Source organism: Trichechus manatus, unplaced genomic scaffold, assembly GCF_000243295.1.
Source record: "Trichechus manatus latirostris isolate Lorelei unplaced genomic scaffold, TriManLat1.0 scaffold00190, whole genome shotgun sequence".
Lineage (NCBI taxonomy): Eukaryota > Metazoa > Chordata > Mammalia > Sirenia > Trichechidae > Trichechus > Trichechus manatus.
In genome coordinates this window covers 4,133,878-4,154,883 of record NW_004444126.1, presented here as the reverse complement: position 1 = coordinate 4,154,883, position 21,006 = coordinate 4,133,878, and the positions used below count along the sequence as shown (strand labels likewise).

Here is a 21,006-nt window from a genome sequence, read left to right as displayed (position 1 = left end):
TGTCTTTGACCATCCTGGTAAAGTTCTTTTTCTTATTGTTAGATGGAAGTCATGTAATAAAAATGATGCCATCTCTTACCAGACAAAGTTTCATCTTCTTTTATATTATTTTGAGAATGAAAAAAGCAATCCTCACATACAGGCTACCACCTAACATCCTTTTAGCTTGAACTGTCAGTCCTTCAAGGGCATAATCTTTATTTAGAGGTCACATTTCTTTGTACAGACTGTAGAACCTTCTCTTCCACATTTTCCCTTCACCCAGGTTGCAGCTGTACAAAAGAAATAATCAACCAGACTTTTTTTTTTTAAGCCTTTTACTTGAACGCTCCTGTTGGAAGAGGAGTCTTTTTACCTCCTTTTCTCATCGTATTTCCTGGCAGGATGTAGAAGAAACAAGAGGCAATAGCACACGTTTAAAAAAGTTCTTCGTGTCTGTTCGGGGTCTTTCTCATGCTTCTGTATGAGGTCTCACTTTCTGGTGACTCTGGGCATCAAGAGTGAAGCCTGTGGACCCAGTGCCCGCTACCTGGCTGTGGACATGACATTTCAAGGGCTGTCTGGGGGTGGGAATCCCTAAAAATTCTGGCCCTTAATTCACCAGGATACGTCAAATATGTAACAAGCATTTGCTATGGTCCAATGTCCTCTTACCATGTACGTGGGATTCACTCTCTGCCTCTAACGTTTAATGCTATTAAAATGACTTATGAAACGGGAACATTACTAAGATATTGACAAAAGGAAAATGCTTAGGAATAAAGCCTCTTTATATGCTTTGCTTACATTTACTCTTGCTTCATGCTCACATGGCCAGCATGAGCCCTCTCCATCCACTAATGTTATGGATGAAAAGTTCACATGGCCAGCATCTGCCCAGGTGCCTGACCGTATGGCCCTCATTGTGCAAACATAGATGCCCTGGACATAGATTCATATTTTGTACCATGACAGTTTCTGGAACTGTTGGCTTGTTCCCAAGCTGTAGGCTTCAGAGTAGCTGAGGCTGCTTTTCATTTTTGATTAGAAATTTCTCACTTGCTTCTCTTCCAGGTCTGCATCAAGTAATCTTAGCTTTCTGAGGCTCAAAAAACAATCTCACTTGGTTCCCACTCTGTCCTCCTCCCATTTGCCTCCATTTGATGCCCTATTTACAGAGGCGGATTACCCAATAAGCAAGGTAAGCATGGGCTTACTTGTGCTTACTTACTAATCTGTAGTGAAAAATTACACATTTTTCGCCACAACATGTGAAATTGTTCACTACGGATTAGTAAGTAAACACAAGTAAGCCTGCGCTTACCTTGTTTACTGGGTAATCCTTTACTGTCAGGGATTATAAATTTGAAGACAGGCTTTAATTCTGTAGGAAGATGCTGTGGGGGTGGGAGAGAGACAGATGCTAGCCGTACCTAGAAGCAAAATCTTTGATGTGGTGAAAAAGTATGGAATTATTCCCTACAGATGATCTGGTAAGCAAGGTAAACTGTGCGTACCTTGCCTGTTGGATAATCCACCTCTGCTCATTTACCTTGGAGGTAGAGCAGAAGAAGATAATAGAAAGTCCTGCCATCCTTGTGCATCCAGTCTTTCAGCTTGAGTAATGAGTCATGAATGAGCCCTGGTGGTGCAGTGGTTAAAGTACTTAGCTGCTAACTGAAAGGTTAGCAGTTTGAACCCACCAGCCTCTGCGCAGGAGAAAGATGTGGCAGTCTGCTTCCATAAGATTCATGGGGAGGGCAGATCCCTACCTCAGTTGCTATTTTAATAACTACATATTTTGCATGAAAAAAAATCCTCTAAAAATGTAACTTAATGAGGTTTTACCTTTTCCTTTTGCATTTTGAATTCACAGTTGACCATGAATGATTTCAGTGTACATAGGATTATTGGACGAGGAGGATTTGGTGAAGTATATGGTTGCAGGAAAGCAGACACTGGAAAAATGTAAGCTTTCTATACTGATTTTTTTTTTTTACTGGAAATATGAAGAGAATTTTAGGTTTGCATCAAAAGAAAATCCCTCCGTAGACATATGGAAGCCTGTGATCTCGCTCTTGAAGTAATTTACCTCAGAAAGAAATAGGAGGGTGTGTTTTGTTAAGGGAGGCCCTGAGTGGTGCAAACGATTAAGCACTGGGCTACTAACTGAAAGATTGGCAGTTTGAACCCACCCAGAGACACCTCAGAAGAAGGGCCTGGTGATGTACTTCCGAAAAATCACAGCCATTGAAAACCCTGTGGAGCACAGTCCTACTCTGACGCACATGGGGTCGCCATGAGTTGGAGTCAGCTCGACGGCAGCTGTTGTGGTTGTTTTTTTTTTTTGATTTTATTCAGTGTGGTAAATGAGAACAATAAGCTGGAACCTCTACATTTTGGGACTAAATGAGAAGAAAAACAATAAACAGACATTGAATGCCCATCATGTGTCAGGCTGTGCGTCAGCCTCCAGGGATTCTGAGATGAACAAGAAGCGATTCCTGACAACCTAGGGAACGTTCCATATGGCCTCCCATGCAGTCGCACTACAAATGAATCTTTTGCTTTGCAGAAGACAGTGATTCTCTTCTAATGAATGCCCTGCCACTCTTCATTAAGTCAAACATGACTTAGTGTATGCAGTTCTAGTTGACACAGCATTTCAGGAGATGTCAGCTCCATAGATCAGTAGATTGGGAAGCTAGGCTGACGATGATCACGAGGCTTGATTACGCTTCTCAGTAACTTTTGTTCTGGGAGGTCGATGTGAGCCAGGTACAAAAGTTCCCCTGAAAGTGAATGGTTTAGTTTTTAGGTCTGTGGGTTTTTTTTTTTTAAGAAGCAGTTTAAGTGACCAAGAGAATATGGAAAAATATGATCTGGTAGACCCAAAACTACAAGTTTGATTTAGTGACAAGCCTGTTAGAGCACTGGGGGCGCAACGGTTAAGCACTCAGCTGCTAACTAGAAGGTTGGCAGTTCGAACGCACCCAGTGGCTCTGCTGACAAAAGACCTGGCTGTTTGCTGTCATTAAGATTACAGCCTAGAAAACCCTATGGGCCAGTTCTGCTCTTTGACTTGGGGTCGCTATGAATCAGAATCAACTCAGTGGCACCTGACAACCATGTTAGAGCAATGGGCAAGTTGGAATGGTATGTGAAGCTTGGTTTATAAAATAATTGAGTCAGTGTAAGAAGGGATATTTGAAGTCACCTGATTTAGTGCCTGCCTCCCCCTGCTGCCCCAGCATCACATATTGGTTGTCACACAGCCTCTACTCTGACCCTTCCTGGTACTGGGTGTTTAGTACTTTGCCAAGTATTCTATCCCATTTTTAGACAGGTCCACTAGTTGGCATGTTCTCTATGATTTGGGGCTTGAATTTACCTTCACTAATTTATGCCCAGTCCCCAGGCGATGCAAATGGTTAACGTGCTTGGCTGCTAATTGAAAAGTTGACAGTTCGAGTCCACCTAGAGGCACCACAGAAGAGAGACCTGGAGAGCTACTTCCAAAAAATCAGCCATTGAAAACCCTGTGGAGTACAGTTCTACTCTGACCCACGTGGGGGTTGTCATGAGTCGGAACTGGTTCAATGGCAGCTGACTGGTTGTTGGTTGGAATTTATGCCTATTGGTCTTTGCTTTGGGGCCCCGGACAGGGTAAACCCGGGGTCTGGCTCTCCGGATATCTGATGTCTGAGATCCAGCTGAAGCAGTGTAGTCTAGTGATTCAGAGCATGGATTCTGGTGTCATACCAGCTAGACCACATCTTAGCTTTGACTCTGTTTGGCTTAGACAAAGCTTGTGAGCTTTCTGTGCCTCTGTTTCCTAAACTATAAAATAGAGGTAATAAAAGTACCTACCTTGTTTTGATAATTAAATAATATAATACATTGTAAAGCATTTAGAACACTACCTAGCCCATAGTAAGTACTATGCTTAAACAAAGAGTCCTCTACAACCCTGGCCTCTTTCTCATGAGAAAGTTCCTCCCCATTCTGTACTTGCACAGTGGACATTTTGAACCTAAATGATATATTTGTAGCTTGTTACATTTACTTTTTTTTTTTTTTTTTTAGTTTTGTTTCATCTTTGTAACTTGTGGAGGTATTTAGAATATCAAGTCTGTCACAATGATGTTGTGGTTGTAAATAATATCAGTTTATCTCTTTTACGCATTTATTATTTCACTTAATTCTCAAAAAGAGCTGGTGTGTGGTAAATAGTCTTCTCTCTGTTTTATAGGTTAAGGTTAGACACTTAACCAAAGCCACACAGCTAGAAAGCAGCCAAGCCTCTCCTGCTATGAATCCCAGCTTATGTTCTTTCCAGTCTCCGGGCTCCCAATTATACATGTGCTGGCTCTATAAGCCCACTGTGAACTGCCATTTACACCCTTTGGGGCCTATTCAAGGAGCTCTCTGCTGCCTTCCAGAGCCTGGGAGTTCTCTTGCTTACCCAGCAGCTCAAGGCCTGCATACGCTGTCTTCTCTGATCTGCAATTTAAAGGTTTTATTAAAAACCATCTTGGCAGAGGGTGGTGATAGAAGTAGCATGATTTGAAAATACTTTATCATAGAAATGAAATATTTAAAGAACACATCACTCCCTGTGTTCTCAATATTTGATCCCATGTTGTTGTTGTTGTTAGGTGCCATCGAGTCAGTTCTGACTCATAGCGACCCTGTGTACTACAGAACGAAACACTGCCCGGTCCTGCGCCATACTCAAACAGTTGTTGTTATGCTTGAGCCCATTGTTGCAGCCACTGTGTCAGTCCATCTCGTTGAGGGTCTTCCTCTTTTTCGCTGACCTTCTACCCATAGCTAGGCAGATTACTGTCTTGTCAATTGATTTGTTATATGAACTCCTGCAAACGTAGATAAAATATTCAAATTGGGGAATTTGTATCTGTTTTGATATAACATTTTAAGTTATGATCAGTAAAAAAAAAAAAGTGGATTTTCTGTGTCTTACCATAGTAAGACAGCTGTCTGTATTGCATACGCAGGCTGTATGAAGTAATCCATCAACTTGGAATTTATACTTACACACAGAATTTTCAAGCCCCTGAAATGCTTGTAAAAATTCCCTTTTAGCATTCTGTTGTCCTGCTGAGAAAGTGTCCTTTATTTTTTAAATCTGTGATTATTGAGTATGCCACATCACTTGTCTATATTTTCTTAATATGAATTTGTCTCAAGTTTTCACTAATCTCAAATTGAAAACTAGTTTTTCTCAATTAACTTCAATTAATAATATAAAAATCTTATGTATTCTTTTTATTATTTGAAATATTATGATACAGTAAACATCGAGATTAAAGTCAAATCAGTAAAATAGCATTTTAGAATGTGCTTTTTTGAAGCCATATCTCCTGTTCCCACTTTGTTGATAATCATGGTTTAGAATCTTCCACGCTATACACTCTTATAAAAACGCAACCACTACTGAATCAATAGTCTCTAGGTGGTGCCAATGGTAAACATACTCGGCTGCTAACCAAAGGGTTGGGGGTCCGAGTCTACCCAGAGATGCCTTGAAGAAAGGCCTGTTGATCTACTTCCAAAGAATAAGCATTGAAAACCCTATAGAGGACAGCTCTACTCTGACACAAGGGGGTCACCATAAGTCAGAATTGACTCAGTGGCAGCTGGGTTTGTTGTTTTTGTTTTTTAACCTGTTAAATAGTATTCATACACTTCCCACCTTCCCCCCACCCCCATGCACACACACACATACCAAGTAGTACTAGGCAGCAGCAGGGTATAAAAATGTTACTTCACTGAATTTATTATTATCTGTCCACACTCGTGCTGTATTTAACTGAGACGTCTACTTATGTAATAATAGAAATATCTTAGTATTGCTTGAATTTTTTTTCCTTAACACATGCAAAATAAGAATATCTTCTTAATGGCATTTTGCTTCTTTTCAACATTTCATAAATCTTTAGAAACTCCCCAGTATGATATGTGTTGTTTAAATCAGTCTAGATATATTTGCAATGTAGCTTTTTAAATATTATTTATGTTTCTAGGTATGCAATGAAATGCTTAGATAAGAAGAGGATCAAGATGAAACAAGGAGAAACATTAGCCTTAAATGAAAGGATCATGTTGTCTCTTGTCAGTACAGGAGTAAGTGTTCAATTTTAAGCATTGCTCTTTTTGTTGTTTTATAGCAGGACAGTTTCTTTAAAACATAGGCATTTTTCCCCCATCTGATTATGGAGCTAGCCAATTCTCGGATGGGTTAGAACTGTAAAAGGGAACAGCAGTGCAGATTTAATATATATGATGCAAAATTCAAGTATTATTTCGGTTTGGTTTTGGAAGTTAGAAAAGTACAGTAAAACCTGCAAAAGCCAGAACCTGTGTAAGGCGGAAACCTGTCAGAGAAGGAAAACGCAAATGTTTTCTGCTAAAACAGGTGATAGAAAAGTGCTAAGACTGTGCCCTGACAAAGGCAGGAAACTGGCGAGACCCGGAAAAACAAGATAGTCGTGTCGCTTTGCGGCCCTCACTGTACTCAGCCTTTGCTATGCACACCCATAACATCTTCACCCTGTTGTGCCTGTTCACTTGTCCTGGACGTCTGCCTTTGCTCTGCTTTTGGCAACTTGCAACTCAACTGGAATAGGAGTTGGCAGAGATGGCAGAAAATAATCATAATAGAAAAAATAACACTTGAATATAGTTGAGAATTTGCAGAGATGACTGAGTAGAGGGCCTAACCCAGAGAGGAAGAAGTAAGAGAAAAGTAGCCTCTGCCCTTCAGAAGCAAATGGAGAGGAAGCCCTTGGGCTAATCAAATCTGAACTACCCCTTTGGGGTTGACGGCAGCCAGCGTTGCATTGGAAGGTGACTCCATTTTCTTTTCGGCACTTGCTGCTTGTTTCCTGCCCTGGACTTAGTCATTTCCATTTCCAGCGCTGAGTTTCCGCCTGTTGGACATTTTACTTATGTGTCCAGCTGTCATTTTTACCTCAGCACATCTGAAAACAAGCGTTTGCTCTGTGTCATCTTTTCTTGCAAAGCAGCTTCCCATTCTGGCTTTTTCTGCTAAGGGTATTACCCAGGATCAAAACTTGGGCTTTCATGTGGTTGTATACATGCCAGCGTATATGAAGACACATCTAGAAAAACCTACCCTCCCAGAAACCCATGTGTGTGCAGGTATGCTGACCTGGCTGTGTTCTACAGCGTTCCGGAAGAGGATAGAAGGGAAGGTATAAAATAAGCATGAGTGGCTGTGTCCTCACTCTGTAACTCATACCCTAAATTCAGTGTTGAACACCCGACCAGGAAGGTTTATAAGCAATGAGGTGTATGGGAGCTTCTAAATATCATAGTTGGGTTTTAAGTAAGGTCAAAGAATCAAATTTTAATGGCAAATCAAAAAATCGCTGTCACCTAGTAAGCGAGGAACCTGAGGCCCAGAGAGGTTAATCTTTTTGTCCAAAGTCTCTGGACCCCAAGCCATTGTTCCCTTCTTATCATCATTTTACAGGATCCATGTTTTTAGTTTGTCACCTATATATGTTGTATTATGGTTTATATTCTTCTTGCATTAATTTTAAGTAGTTCTAGAAGGGCTATTCGTTGTTGAGGCAAAAAAATTATAATTTAGCTACACTACAACAAATAAAAACTCCATAGCTAAAAATAGTTTCTATTTATGTGCCTGTACCTGCTTACATATGGACATTAAGCGTTTCAAATAAGAGTTGTCTTGCGTAGGTGACCAGGTTTTTAACTGGTTGCAATGGAAAATGAGAAGTCAGTCCGTACACTGTGTTTGAATCAGTGTGAATGGCACCAGCTTCTCATTTCTGTTGGAAATGTCTTTCTCTGACATTTCAGACGTGGACATGTGCTTACTGCAGATTTTAAGTGGTTCTTAAAATATTAGTTTATAATGAGTTATCTCAAAGCCTGGGATATTTATTCTCAAGAAAATCTATGGAAAAAAAATTGGGTGGGGGGGATGTTGGAAGTAGACCTTTCATGTAGCATCTTTATAATTATTTTATTCAGGTGGGGAGAATGTGAGTAAATGGTTTTATAGAGAATCAATTATTTGGGTCATATTGGGCTACTACTTTGAACTAATTTAAAATAATTGCTTATATTTTTTGTTCAAATATGATAAATTTTTTTAAACTAATAAATAATTTAACAAGAGGATTTAAGATTACTTGGATTTGTTTTTACTAATCAAAATCTACTTTTTATATGTTGTTAGTAATCCTTAGTTTAAAATTGAAGCTTTAAATCGGCCTGTATCAACATGGTTTCCTAGGATGTTGGCGTGAGATTGAGTCATATTTTTCTTTTCAGTGGAAGGTTTTTTTTTTTTTTTCCCAATCTCACATTGAGTACTTCCCCTCCTCTCCCACCCACCAAACAGACAGTAAGAAGTATTGTTCCCAGTTTCATTCTGTAATTCTGGGATGGTAACCTAAAGAGAAACGTGCATGTTTGAGAACCAGGATGAAGATGTCCACAGCTGGGAAGAACAATCAGCAAATCCATTAAATATGTAATTTAGTGGTCACTAGAAGTGTTATTCACTCATGCCTCAAACTGTTTCTGAGTGCCTAGATTATGCCAGACACTCTGTGGCCTACTGGGAACCCTCAAACTTGACTTAGGTCCCTGTTCTTATAGAGCTGCATAGAGTGGGAGAAGAGGATATTGTGCAGATCATCTCAGAAGTGTATAGGTATTTGGGACATGTGGCAGGCTCGAGGAAAGACAGGTATGAAGTACTGGGAGAACCTTTAAGAGGGTAGAGAGGTTGTCAATCAATGCTCCTCTGAAGCCAGACGTAACTAGGGGAGATGCTAGTATGTGCATCTGGTCCTGAACATGGAAAGGATTGAGGTGTTAAAAGAAGGACAGCAGAGTTGAGGTCTGAAATGATGAGTAGCACAAGATGAAGCTGGAGAGACAGACAGACAGACCAAGGCCAGATCATCCCGTAAGGAGCTTTCTAGGCCAGTATTGAAGATTTTTTTTAAAAAAAATCCTTAAAGCAGTTGGAAACAATAAAACGTTTTAAGAAGAGAGAAGACGTGGTAAGCCTTGCAGTTTGAAAAGATTGTTTGACTGCAGTGTAGCGAATTCTTTCAGGGAATATTTCATAGTCCCCTTGCATCACAGTTTCATGAAGTTTCTTCAAAATGCAAGCTATTTTGCTCAGTATCGGTAGGAACTCAAAGAAGACAGTTCCTTGCCTAGGAGCTTCACTTAAGGGTTTGTCTTCAGAGGTCCACTCGCTCTTATTTACCAGTGATTTGTAATTAAGGCAGGGCCTTTTAAACACATTGATCTTATTAAACATATTGCTCAGTGTAGAGTTCTTTGTGTCCTGGACTGCACATGAGACTCATGATAATATCTCTTGTGCACGACACCTTGAGACATGAGGGATTGTAGCAAGTGCATTCTGGAGAGGTAACCAGATTTTGTTCCTTTAACAGACTTTATTTTACATCACTACAGAAACCTCACCTTTGTTAGTAGTATTAACGTGGTGAGAACTCAAAAGGGCTCAGGAGATTTGGGGTTTGAGTCTTGGCCAGCAATCAAATTTCCTTGTCACTTTGGACAATTCTTTTCGCTTTTTTGAGGCCTCAGTTTCCTTTCCTTAAAATAAAGAAGTTGAATCACATGATATTTTTACAAGCTCCTCCTCCTCTGACAGCCTATGATTCTAAATCTAACATGCATGTCCCATCTTAATAACGGAATATCTTAAGTATAAGGTTGTCTGCAGAAGTGTCATATACCTTCTTGTTCAGAGACACCCATCAGAAGGTCTACCCATCCCCTTGTCAAAGTGAGGCAGTTGACAGCTCAAGCTGAGAAAGACCCTGGCTTTACTAAGTCCTGGGTCCAACCGCTTCTCTGCTATGGATGGGTTGCTCCTCAGACCAGGAACAAGAGCATGTGGGGAATCACATTCAGGAAGGGGTATGATCTGTGAAGCAGAACAAGGTGGCCATCTTCACAGGCTAATGGAAGGTCTGCTGAAGCATTGATTCCGAATAAGACAGTGCCCACCAAGAAGGCCACGTGGCTTGTAACAGAGAAAGGATAGTGCCTTTCCAGGGCCAAAAGGCAAAAATAAATGTTGAAATCAGTAAATGCTAGCACCATCTCAATAGGACTTTAATGATAACTGTTGTTGTTGGGTGCCATCGAGTTGATTCTGACTCATAGCAACCCCATGTGACAGAGTAGAACTGCCTCATGGGTTTAGTGATAATAGATGTGGTTTTAATTTGCATTTCCCTGGTGACAGCTGAGGTTGAGTATCTGTTTATAGGTTTGTGGACCATTTGGTTATCTTCTTTATGAAGTGCCTATTTAAGTTTTGTTTTGTTTTTACCATTTTTTTCTGTTGGGTTGTTTGCCTTTGTCTTTATTGATTTATAAAAGTTCGTTATACTGGATCCAAGTTCTTTTTGTGCTTATGGATTGTAAATATCTTATTCCATTCCATGGCTTGCCTTTTTATTCTCTTAGTAGTGTCTTCTGTTAAACATAGGGTCTTACTTTTCATTTAGTCCAATTTGTGTTTTTCTTTATCAGTGTTCCCCCCAACCCCATGGCTGTTTAAGAAATCTTGACCTACCCTAAGGTCATGAAGATACTCTCTTCTGAAAGCTTTATAGTTTTACCTTTCACGTTTAGATCTACATTACCTTGAATTGAATTTAGTATATGGTCTGAGGTAGGGATCAAGGTTCATATTTTATTCTATAGATATCCAGTTGCTTTAGCAGCATTGATTGAAAAGACCATCTTTTTCCTCTGCCCTGCTGCGTCACCTTTATCACAAATCAAATGAACACGTATGTGTGGGTCTGTTTTAGGATTCTTCGTCCTGTCCCTTTCGTCTGTTTGTCTTTTGTTGATCTAGTACCATGCTGTCTGAGTTGCTATTGATTTATACTAAGTCTTGGTATCTGGTACTATAAAATTTCCAGCTTTGTTTTTTTTCAAGAGTACGTTAGCTTTTCTTGGCTGTTGACATTTCTATATAAATTTTAGAACCCGCTTGTCAGTTTTCATTTTAATTAAGATTGCATGGAATTTATAGATTAATTAGGGGAAACTGACATTCCTACAATTGAATTATTCAATCCTTGACCATGGTATATTTTTCCATTTTCAAAAACGAATTTAATTCCATTTTTATTTTCAATGTTTCAAGAGAATAATACAGGTAACATATTCCCATTGTGGTTTGAGTCTTCCAACTTCAGAATCAGAGATTGAATTGGATATTTGACTAGCCAGAATGAAAATGTAGACCAATAAAAAGAATAGCAAGGCAGTAATATTATTTTCCTATAGAAACTTGAGTCTTTTGAAGAAGATATAATTAGAATAGGGACATGACTGATCTATGTGAGAGAGAGGATCTTAGAGTTCATCTGCTCCAAACATTGTGCCTCTTAGAATTGTATCACGTAACAAGATCCATTTTCCTGTGATTGATTGTTAAAGTGAGCGCGTACCTGTCTGTGCTCAATGAACAGGCGGTGGGCGGATAAAAATCCATAGCATGGTGTTTGATGGTAGATGTGCTTTCTAGGACGGCTTTTGTCTTTTTTATAAACTTTTTTTTTTTTTTTTTTTTTATCTCTAGGATTGCCCTTTCATTGTCTGTATGACGTATGCCTTCCACACTCCAGATAAACTCTGCTTCATCCTGGATCTGATGAACGGTAAGCAAACTTGGGAAGTCTGAATGCACTGTAAGAGTCTGCCATGATGTTACATCTTAACATGCATTGATCTAGGCACACTGGCCATTTTGGTCTTTCAGATAATTGGGTTCCCCCTGAAGTTTGGGGAAACGATTTACTCTCCAATTTTTAGTTAAAATTTATTTTAAAATGTTGAGTGTGATTTCCTTCTGGCCCTCCTCAGTGTCCACTTAGGAAGTTGCATTTTCTATAAGAGAAATTTCATGAAATATTTATAGTGAAACTTGATTTTCTGGAATGTAGCTGACCTAGATCTTTAAATAGCTTATTTCCTGGCCCTCAACATTTAGGAATGAAATGCCTCATTAGGAATATAGGCCAAAGATAAAAATGTATTGAATAGCTAGCTTTGAAAGACTGACTGTGGGTCCATACAGATGTTAGCCCAATCTCCTGTACCTTGTAAACCTGCACTACTAGACATTGGTCTATGAACCATGGCCCTGAGCATGCTGGGAAATTTTCATCTGCTATATCTTCAAACTTTTTATTAAAGAGCTGAACTAAAAAGGCATACAGTTGAACAAATCAAATACCCAGTTCGTTTGAAGCTTTATTGTATTTTGAGTGTTTAGTTTAAAACCTGATGTATCAAAAAACATGAAGGAATTTCACAGACATCATGAATGGTTAAAGCTATTAACTGCTAACCAGAAAGTTGGTGGTTGGAAACCACCAGCAGCTCCACGAGAGAAAGATGTGGCAGTCTGCTTCCATAGATATTTACAGCCTTGGAAACCCTGTGGGGTCACTATGAGTCCTAATCGACTTGACAGCAGTGGGAATGATGAGCAAAAGGAACCAGGCCCAGACACATACATACTGTATGATCCTATTTACGTGAATGTCAGAATAGGCAAAACTAATCAATGGTGAGAGAATTCAGAATAGTTAACTTTGTTGGGGTATGCGGGGGGGCATGGGTGAGGTACTGACTGGAAAGGACATGGGGGAGCCTTCTGGGATGGTGGAAATCTTTTACATCTTGCTCTGGTGAGGATTATACAGTAATATATATCTATACCTATATAAGAAGTCTTGTGTGGCACATTGTTTAAGCACTCCACTGCTTACTGAAAGGTCAGCAGTTGAAACCCACTCCAAGGGAGAAGGATGTGGCAGCCTGCTTCTGTAAAGATTACAGCCTTGGAAACCCTTTGGGACAGTTCTACTCTGTCTTACAGGGTCAGTACGAGTCAGAATCGACTCAAAGGCAAAGGGCTTTATACGTATATGTGTATATGTATGTGTGTATATATGTATATATTACATGTATACATATATTCTGTATTTATACATATATTTTACATATATATACACACACACGCACACACATATATATGTAAACATGCAAGAGTCCCTGGGTGGTACAAATGATTAAGCGCTCAGCTACTAGCCAACATTTTAGCAGTTCGAACCCACCCAGAGGCACCTAAGAAAACAGGTCTGGTGATCTGCTTCTAAAAGGTCACAGCCTTGAAAACCCTAGGGAGCAGTTCTGCTCTGCACACACAGGGTCGCCATGAGTTGGGATTAAGTCGATGGCAAATAACAACAACAACAGCGTGTAAAAATGCTTGTGTGTGTGTGTAAAAATGTATTGAACTGTACGTTTAAGCATTGTGCACTTTATTTTTTGTGAGTTATACCTCAATAAAAAAGAGAGAGGGAAAGCAACTTGATTTATTCCTCTCTTTAGTAATAATTGGGAGGTTTTTTTTGAAGGTCAGGTTAACAGTTTGCCAAAACAACATAAGTATGGGTATATGTTATTTTTGTGGGTAAGTGTAGGTGTATGTGAAAGGGAAGATATTTGTAAAAGCAAGGGCAGTAAAGTTGAACATGCATTAACTTTTCCAAATAAATAGAGGCTTTTCCCTTGTAATTTATAAAAACATTCCCCTACCTGGTTGGTGGCATTCACTGTTTCTATAACTTGAGGCAATATAAGTAGTTTCTTTTTCCAACATTTTATTATGAAATATTTCAAACATACAGCAAAGTTGAAAGAATTTTATTGGGAACATCAAATACCTATCACTTGGATTTTACCAGTTACATTTTTATTGTATTTGCTTCATCAAATGTCTACCTGTATAATTGATTCCTATATTTTGTCTGTCCAAAGAGCCAGTTGCTAAGTCATCTATTGGATTGCTATGTAGGTTGATTTGATTATTAGACAGGACTTAAGTAATCAAAGCAGATTCAGTCCAGTCTGTGATGGTGTAACTGGGAGCTGTGTTATTGACCTGAGAGCAATGATTTGGTTTGTTGTATTATCTCAGCCATAGTTGCACTGAAGTTTTCTCAGTGTTTTAAGTTTTCTGTATAATTTTCTAAGTGTTTTTTTTTTCACACTACAGAAATCACAGACGGGTATAGAAACAAAGCAGAAGCCTAGCTTCTCCTTTTCTAGTGTGCCCTAACTATTTAGGATGACAGTGATCTTTGTTTTCTTTCAAATTAAAACACTTTGTTTTGAGTTAACTTCTGAATCTCTGGTTTCAGGAGGTGATTTGCACTATCACCTTTCACAGCACGGGGTGTTTTCTGAGAAGGAGATGCGGTTTTATGCCACTGAAATCATTCTAGGGCTGGAACACATGCACAATCGGTTCGTTGTTTACAGAGATTTGAAGGTAAGGAGAGTTCATGAACCCATTCTGCTTACTCACCCTGTGCAGTAGGTGTTATGATAATGCCACTGTTCTTTCATTGTGTCCTATCATTTCCACCTAGCCCTCATCTCAGCCCCGATGAAGTCATTATAGCTGTGTGATAATGGTCTCTTCTAGACTCTAAAGCCTGCGGGGGCAGAACCACTGTCCATCCTAGTCATCCTTGTAACCGCAGTGCTTACTGAAACCAGTGCCTGCTGCAGCACATGCACTAAACGCAAGCTTTTCATTGATTAATTAATGAGAAGTTGGGTGGGAGGTTTTTGGTGCCACCCATTTTATAATTAATTGTAATTCGCTTAATGTCCACTAGGCAACTGATTTGGCCATGGCTTGGTGTTAGAATTGGGGATGTGCAAAGATGAACAGTAAATGAGCATAGATTTTATGCAGGCCCGGGCAACATTTCCTTCTGTTGCCATGAGTGGGAGCTGACTCCACAGCAGCTAGCAACAACAACATAAGCTGGTGATCCAAGACATAGAATAGCTGAGACATGACTTATCCTAGGCAAGGCAGTTAGGGGAGGCATTGCTGATCAGCCTGCAAAATTTTCCCAAAGGCCACTCTCAGTGTCATTTCCCATTGTTGTGAGATGGGCTTAAAAATCGTTAATAGATTTTCAGAACCTCGGACTACGTAGCCCCCAACTGCTATGCTTGGGTTTCCATTCCTATTCTCTTTAAAAGCTCACTGGACTGGAAAATAATGAAATAGGGCTGTTCTGAGTTTTTCCATTCCAGACCATGATGCTTGATCCTGGGTTCTACATTAGTGAAGGACGTAGGAGCTGGCTCAGTATGTCTGTGGGTGAAGCTCAGCTAGCTGTGATTGCCAGCAGCCTGAAGATAGGAATAGAGATAAAAGACCATGACAAATTATGCAAATGATTATGCAGATATATACTTGTGTAAATAATAATAAGAAAAATGATAGGAGTGACAGTTTCCCAATAGGATGAGAAGATTCCAGAATATGTGTTTCAGATTCCTGCTGTTTTAGCTTCCTTCTTAAATGATCCCACAGTGACCAACTGGAATGTACAGATTGCGTTCCTTTCTCTAACGATATCATTAGCTTTTCAGGGTTATGTGCTGAGAATCTAAAAGATTGTATTTTTGAGCATATGAGACTTTTATCTTTTTCATCATCAAATGTTTTTATAATCTTCTAAAGTTTTCTGCAATTATGAAGAATTATTCCCTAAGTTTTCATATGAGCATCAAAAAGAAAAAACGTACTTTTGTGGAACTAGAAAAAATTAGACATTGGTTAGGTCATGACATTTTATTTCCTCGTGTGAGTTTTGCATAAGAATAAACTACATGATAAAGGCCCATGAAGTGCCATTACAATACATTTTAATTTAAATCTATAACCGGTTTCTAATCATTTTTATGCTGTTTTTGTTTTCTAAGCTATTTAATAGGTACTGGTATTATCTAGTTTCTATTCTAACTTAATTCTAGTCACTCACGATTATTCACGCTTCAGTTTTGTAATAGCATGCCATTATTTTTATTTCAAGCAAAACAATAGTTGATCTCCAGCAGAAAAATAAAATTAAGACAACTGTAATCCAATGTATATTGGGGAGAGGAGCTTTGTTTTCCGTGGTTAGGCTGACTAAATCTAATCTTAATAGATACGTTTCATCAGAGTTGTGGTCAAAATCACATTTGGTCGTTTGGTCGGGCCCTATGTTGATTATGTACTAATAAACAGAAATGACATTTATCAGAATTAGTGTGGCACTGTGGAATATTTTGATTTCTTAGGTCAGGTATTTGTACACTCTTTCAAGATGGCTTTCTGCTCTTTGTTCTGTGGCTTTCTTCTCAGAAGTCCTTGTGGTTCACATAAGCCAAGAAGCTGGGGGACTCCCTCCCCATGTTGAGAGCCACACTGCTCTCTGTATTGCATTTCTTGGTACAGTGAGAAGGAGATGCTTTAACTCTGATGAACTGTGATCATAACCCTCCGATGTTACCCACCCTGTGTTTTATTTTCTAAGGAGTAAAATCCTTTTGCCTCTTCATTACTGCTTTTCCTACTGAAGGTAGCATTAAAGATACTATCCTCCGTATCACGTCCTACTTTGATGTGATGCTAACCCGGTGCTGTCGAGTAGATTCTGACTCATAGCGACCCTATAGGACAGAGTAGAACTGCTCCATAGGGTTGCCAGGGAGTGGCTGGTGGATTCAAACTGCCGACCTTTTGGTTAGCAGGTGAGCTCTTAACCACTGTGCCACCACGGCTCTGATGTGATGTTGTTACATTATAATTAACGCTGAGGAACAAACTATGACAAAATAATGATAAATATCAAGTGTCTATAGCTTTAGATGTTCTCAGAGCCCCTGTGACATTTTGGGGACTTTTATCTCTTCCTTCACAGCCTGCAAATATCCTTCTGGATGAACACGGCCACGTAAGGATATCAGATCTTGGTCTTGCCTGTGATTTTTCCAAAAAGAAGCCGCATGCGAGTGTGTAAGTAGTGCCTCAGCCCTGTTCAGTATTGTTTCTCTGATGTAATTTGTTGGTTTTGTCAGGCCTGCCCTTGCCATTTGCTCCCTGTCTCTTCTCTGGTCAGCAAGGATTTTTCCAGACGTGATGAAACTGGGTCAGGGCACAGGTGGTGGGGGAGTTGATACGAGTGGTGTGCTTTCTACCCCAGTGTCTGCGCAGAGCAGGGACGGACCCACAGGGTCATCGGAAGGAGCAGGGGACGTGACAAAGGGCTTGTGTTCTTGATGGCTTTGTGACCCTAAGTCAGTCAGTTGACCTGTTTGATCTTCAGTCTCTTTATCTATAAAGTGGAGATGATAATAAATCCCTCCAAGTTGTTACGAGGATTCATGAAATAGCCCCTCTGCCAAGTAAGAGCCTCTCTGCAGAGCTCGCTGCATAGGGCTCTCCCAGGAAGGCTGTTAGGGTCACGGTTCACTGTACGTATACTCTTCCTTCTCTCTCAAAAAGGCTTTTTTTTGAGGGAAGAGCAATTAGAAATCTTTATTATTATTATTATTAAGAAAACAAATCATCTACTGGTACTTCAAGCTTTTATCTTCGGTCATATTGTTAGATTTGGGCATAACATCTGCCCTCAAAATTACCATGTGGAGTTAGCACCCTGAGACCACAGCACTTAGCCAGCACTTTGCACTTCAGGGACACTGAACTGCTCTGAGGTGCAGTGTTTGGCTTGTGCATGCTGACCCTGGCCAGAAGACTTGCCGGACAGCCGGGGTTGTTAACATGACAACAGGAATGTGAGACGGCTCCCAGGGCTCTGCAGAAACAGAACGGAACAAGGCACTGGCTTTGGTTTCTACTGCACTGGCGTCAGTTTATCTGGATGGAAAGTAGGGGCATGGGTACAGTTTGGGAAACACAGATGACTTTAGCTCCATTTTGTTTTTTAATATTTTTTTTCTTAAAACTTATTTTGTTGTCATTGTTGAAAATATACACAACAAAACATATACCAGTTCAACAGTTTATTTTGTACAATTTAGTGACATTGATTACATTCTTTGAGTTGTTCAACCTTTCTCACCCTCCCTTTCTGAGTTGTTCCTCCCTCATTTTACTTTTTCTTTTTAAATCTGTTGTTCTTCGCACTGAATCTTTTAAACTTACATTTTTATTGTACTTGCTGAGCTAACATCCATCTCTGTGTTAAATGTTCTTGGAGAACTCCCAGGGGTCACACTTCATGCATCCATACAGAAAATAAACTACAGGCCCTTGTTTTTGTGTAATTCAAAGTAAAGTGGTTCTGAATTGCAGTACTTTATGAGGGGCTGCGTTAAATAGAATGCCTTTGAAAGCTCTGATCCAGTGTTAATAGTGAGTAGCACCATTTCTGTAAACATGCGTCTCTTTTCCTACAGAATCTGGGAGGTGATGCTAAAAGCATTAGCATTTTGCTAGCACTTTACAATTATTAGGCCAGAACCTGTGGTTGTATAAGCTTCTCCCAGGGAGTTCATCAGACAGTTTTAAGAGAGTCATTTGAATTTTTAATGCCACAGCTATTTGGTATGCTAATTTCAATTTGGTATAGTCATAACTAAATATGAATCCAAGAGTTCATAAAAATTAATCTTCCAAAAGAATTAACTTTAGGATGTGGGGTTATTTATTTATGTCTAGGGCCGCCAGCCTGCTTCTCCCTGTAACTCACAGGTCAGCTCTGAAAGGTGGGTTGCTCTCTTGCCTGCTCTGGAAAGCACAGCGTTTGCACAGCATCTTTAGTGGCATAGGATTGGGAAGGCTGATGTCCACATTTAAAGGATGATAAGTGAAGCCACTATTTGAAAAGGATAAATACACAATGAAATACTTTATTTTTAAATAAAGAAGGTGGTTTGTAGCTAAGAGCAAAGACTTTGGAGTCCACAGACCTGGGTTTGAATCCACCTTCCAAGTTGTGTAAACCTCATTCTTCTTTGCTGTGAAGAGGAGATAATAATTATATTTGCATCAGTGGTCGTTGTGAGGGTTAAGTCAATTAGTTAATGAATTTGTCAATTATGTAGTGAACATTTGCTGTGTTTCGGGAACTGGCGATAGCAGTGAATAAGCAGAGACGACCCCTGATCTCTTGGAACTCACAGTCCATGAACCGTGTCTGTGAAGTGCTGTGTGTGTCTGCGTGTGCGTGTGTGCGTGTGTGTGTGTGTGTGTGTGTGTGTGTGTGTGTGAGCGTGCACATCTTCAAGATGCTTATGTTGAGGGGGTAGGGACAGTAGCCACAGCCATATTCATTGTTGTATTAGTTGAATATCTGGTGTATCCCAGACACGCTTAATGAGGTACTTTGAATATGTCATTATGTATCTTCACAGAAACCCCATAGTTATAAGTGTTATTATTCATTTTCTATCATATGAAAATGGAGGTTCAGAGAAATTAAATAATTTGAACAAAGTCACACGGCTAGCACATTGTGGGGCTAGAATCACAATCGGTTCTGTCTGATTCCCAAGCCTCTGCTCTTTATATTATGCGGGTGAACTCCCCGAGGCCTTGAAATGATCTTCTGAGGACTAGACTTAACACAAGCTTGGCCAGAATTTTACCCTGAACTTGGTTTCTCAAGTCTTTTAAACTGTAGCTATGATCCTGGGCAAGCCCATCTGCAAAGCAGTGCCATAGTCGAGGTTCCTGACTCAATTCATTTAAGGATGGGATCACAGATTATTGCAAACTAAAAATTAACTGTAGAGTAGGGAGAAAAATTAAAGGAAAACTTTTAAGAACTGAGCAGATTGTCAGTGACTCATTTGAAGACTAGCTTATTTTATCTGTGAATATTAGGCCATGTCTCATGTCACAATTATGAGGGTTAAGTCAACTAGTTAATGTAACTGTAAAATGTCCCAGTGTTTCCTCAGCATTAATGGTAGTGGGACGCCCTAGCAGCGTGAGTCAGGAAGCATCAGTAGCTGCCACATAGACACCGTCCGAAAACCACAGGGCAGCTGTCTGGTGTGCCTGTTTTCCTTGTGTCCAGAGTAAGCTTGGAGAATGATCTGCATCCACTTGGTTTATTTATTCTTGCAGATTTATTTCCATTCCATAATTTTGTGTGATCCTGACAATTACAGAACCACAGGGTTGAAAGCTCGCCACAGAGGTCTCTCCCGGCAATGCTGACAGTAAACCTTCCCCAGGATTATTTGGACACCCCTCCCAGAAGTCTCTGATGCTCTCACAGCGTGGCTTGTTGACCTCACACTGTAAAATAAAACTCTGAAATCTGGATGGCAGAGCTGCTTCTTTTTTTTAATTTTTTTATTGTGGTGAACACAGACACACACTTGCCCCTGGGTGGCATGAATGGTTAAGCACTTGACTACTAGCTGAAAGCACCCAGAGGCACCTCGAAGGACCTAGTGATCTGCTTCTGAAAGTTCACAGCCTTGAAAACCCTATGGAGCACAGTTCTGCTCTGCGCTTACGGGGTCGCCATGAGTCCAAACTGAATTGATGGCAGCTAAGAACTACAAATATATACACACACGTATATGTGTATATATAAAACAAAACATTTGCCATTTCGACATTTTTTACACATACGATTCAGTGACATTAATTCCAATCATCATGTTGTGTGTGACCATCATCACCTGGGGGGCAGGCTTTTCAGAGAGCTGGGTCTGCCTAGATGGACTGGTGCCCATTTTCACTGTTTGATGACAGCTTTCAAAATACACCTCTTAAACAGGGTACTGGGCCCAACATGACTTTTTTTTTTAAATGATCCAGGATCATTTTTTGGGAGCATATTATCACTGTTTCTGAGCCTAAGTAAGTTGAAGACGATTGTAATAAGACTAGAGATACAAATCCCTAACACGGATTGAATTTATCCTGGATGCCAGCACTATTCTGAGCCCATTACATATTTCACAAATGTGAACATGAAAACCTCCTTTTCTTTTCTTACGGAATCTGGGAGATGGTGATAAAGGCATTAGCATTTTGTTGGCACTTTACAGTTATTTAGGCCAGAACCTGTGGATGTATAAGCTCAGCAC

General features: G+C 39.9%; 1 protein-coding gene across 4 annotated transcripts in view; it reads left to right on the top strand.

Annotated features, from left to right (window-relative positions):
* GRK3 (G protein-coupled receptor kinase 3) overlaps positions 1-21,006 on the top strand; it is a 150,517-nt gene that overhangs the window by 88,221 nt on the left and 41,290 nt on the right. For all 4 annotated transcript variants that reach the window (XM_004387627.2, XM_023741796.1, XM_023741795.1 and 1 more), the window contains 5 exons: positions 1,856-1,947; positions 6,027-6,126; positions 11,651-11,729; positions 14,283-14,413; positions 16,854-16,948. In XM_004387627.2, the coding sequence (XP_004387684.1) occupies positions 1,856-1,947; positions 6,027-6,126; positions 11,651-11,729; positions 14,283-14,413; positions 16,854-16,948 (497 nt within the window). The remainder of the gene's footprint in view (positions 1-1,855; positions 1,948-6,026; positions 6,127-11,650; positions 11,730-14,282; positions 14,414-16,853; positions 16,949-21,006) is intronic.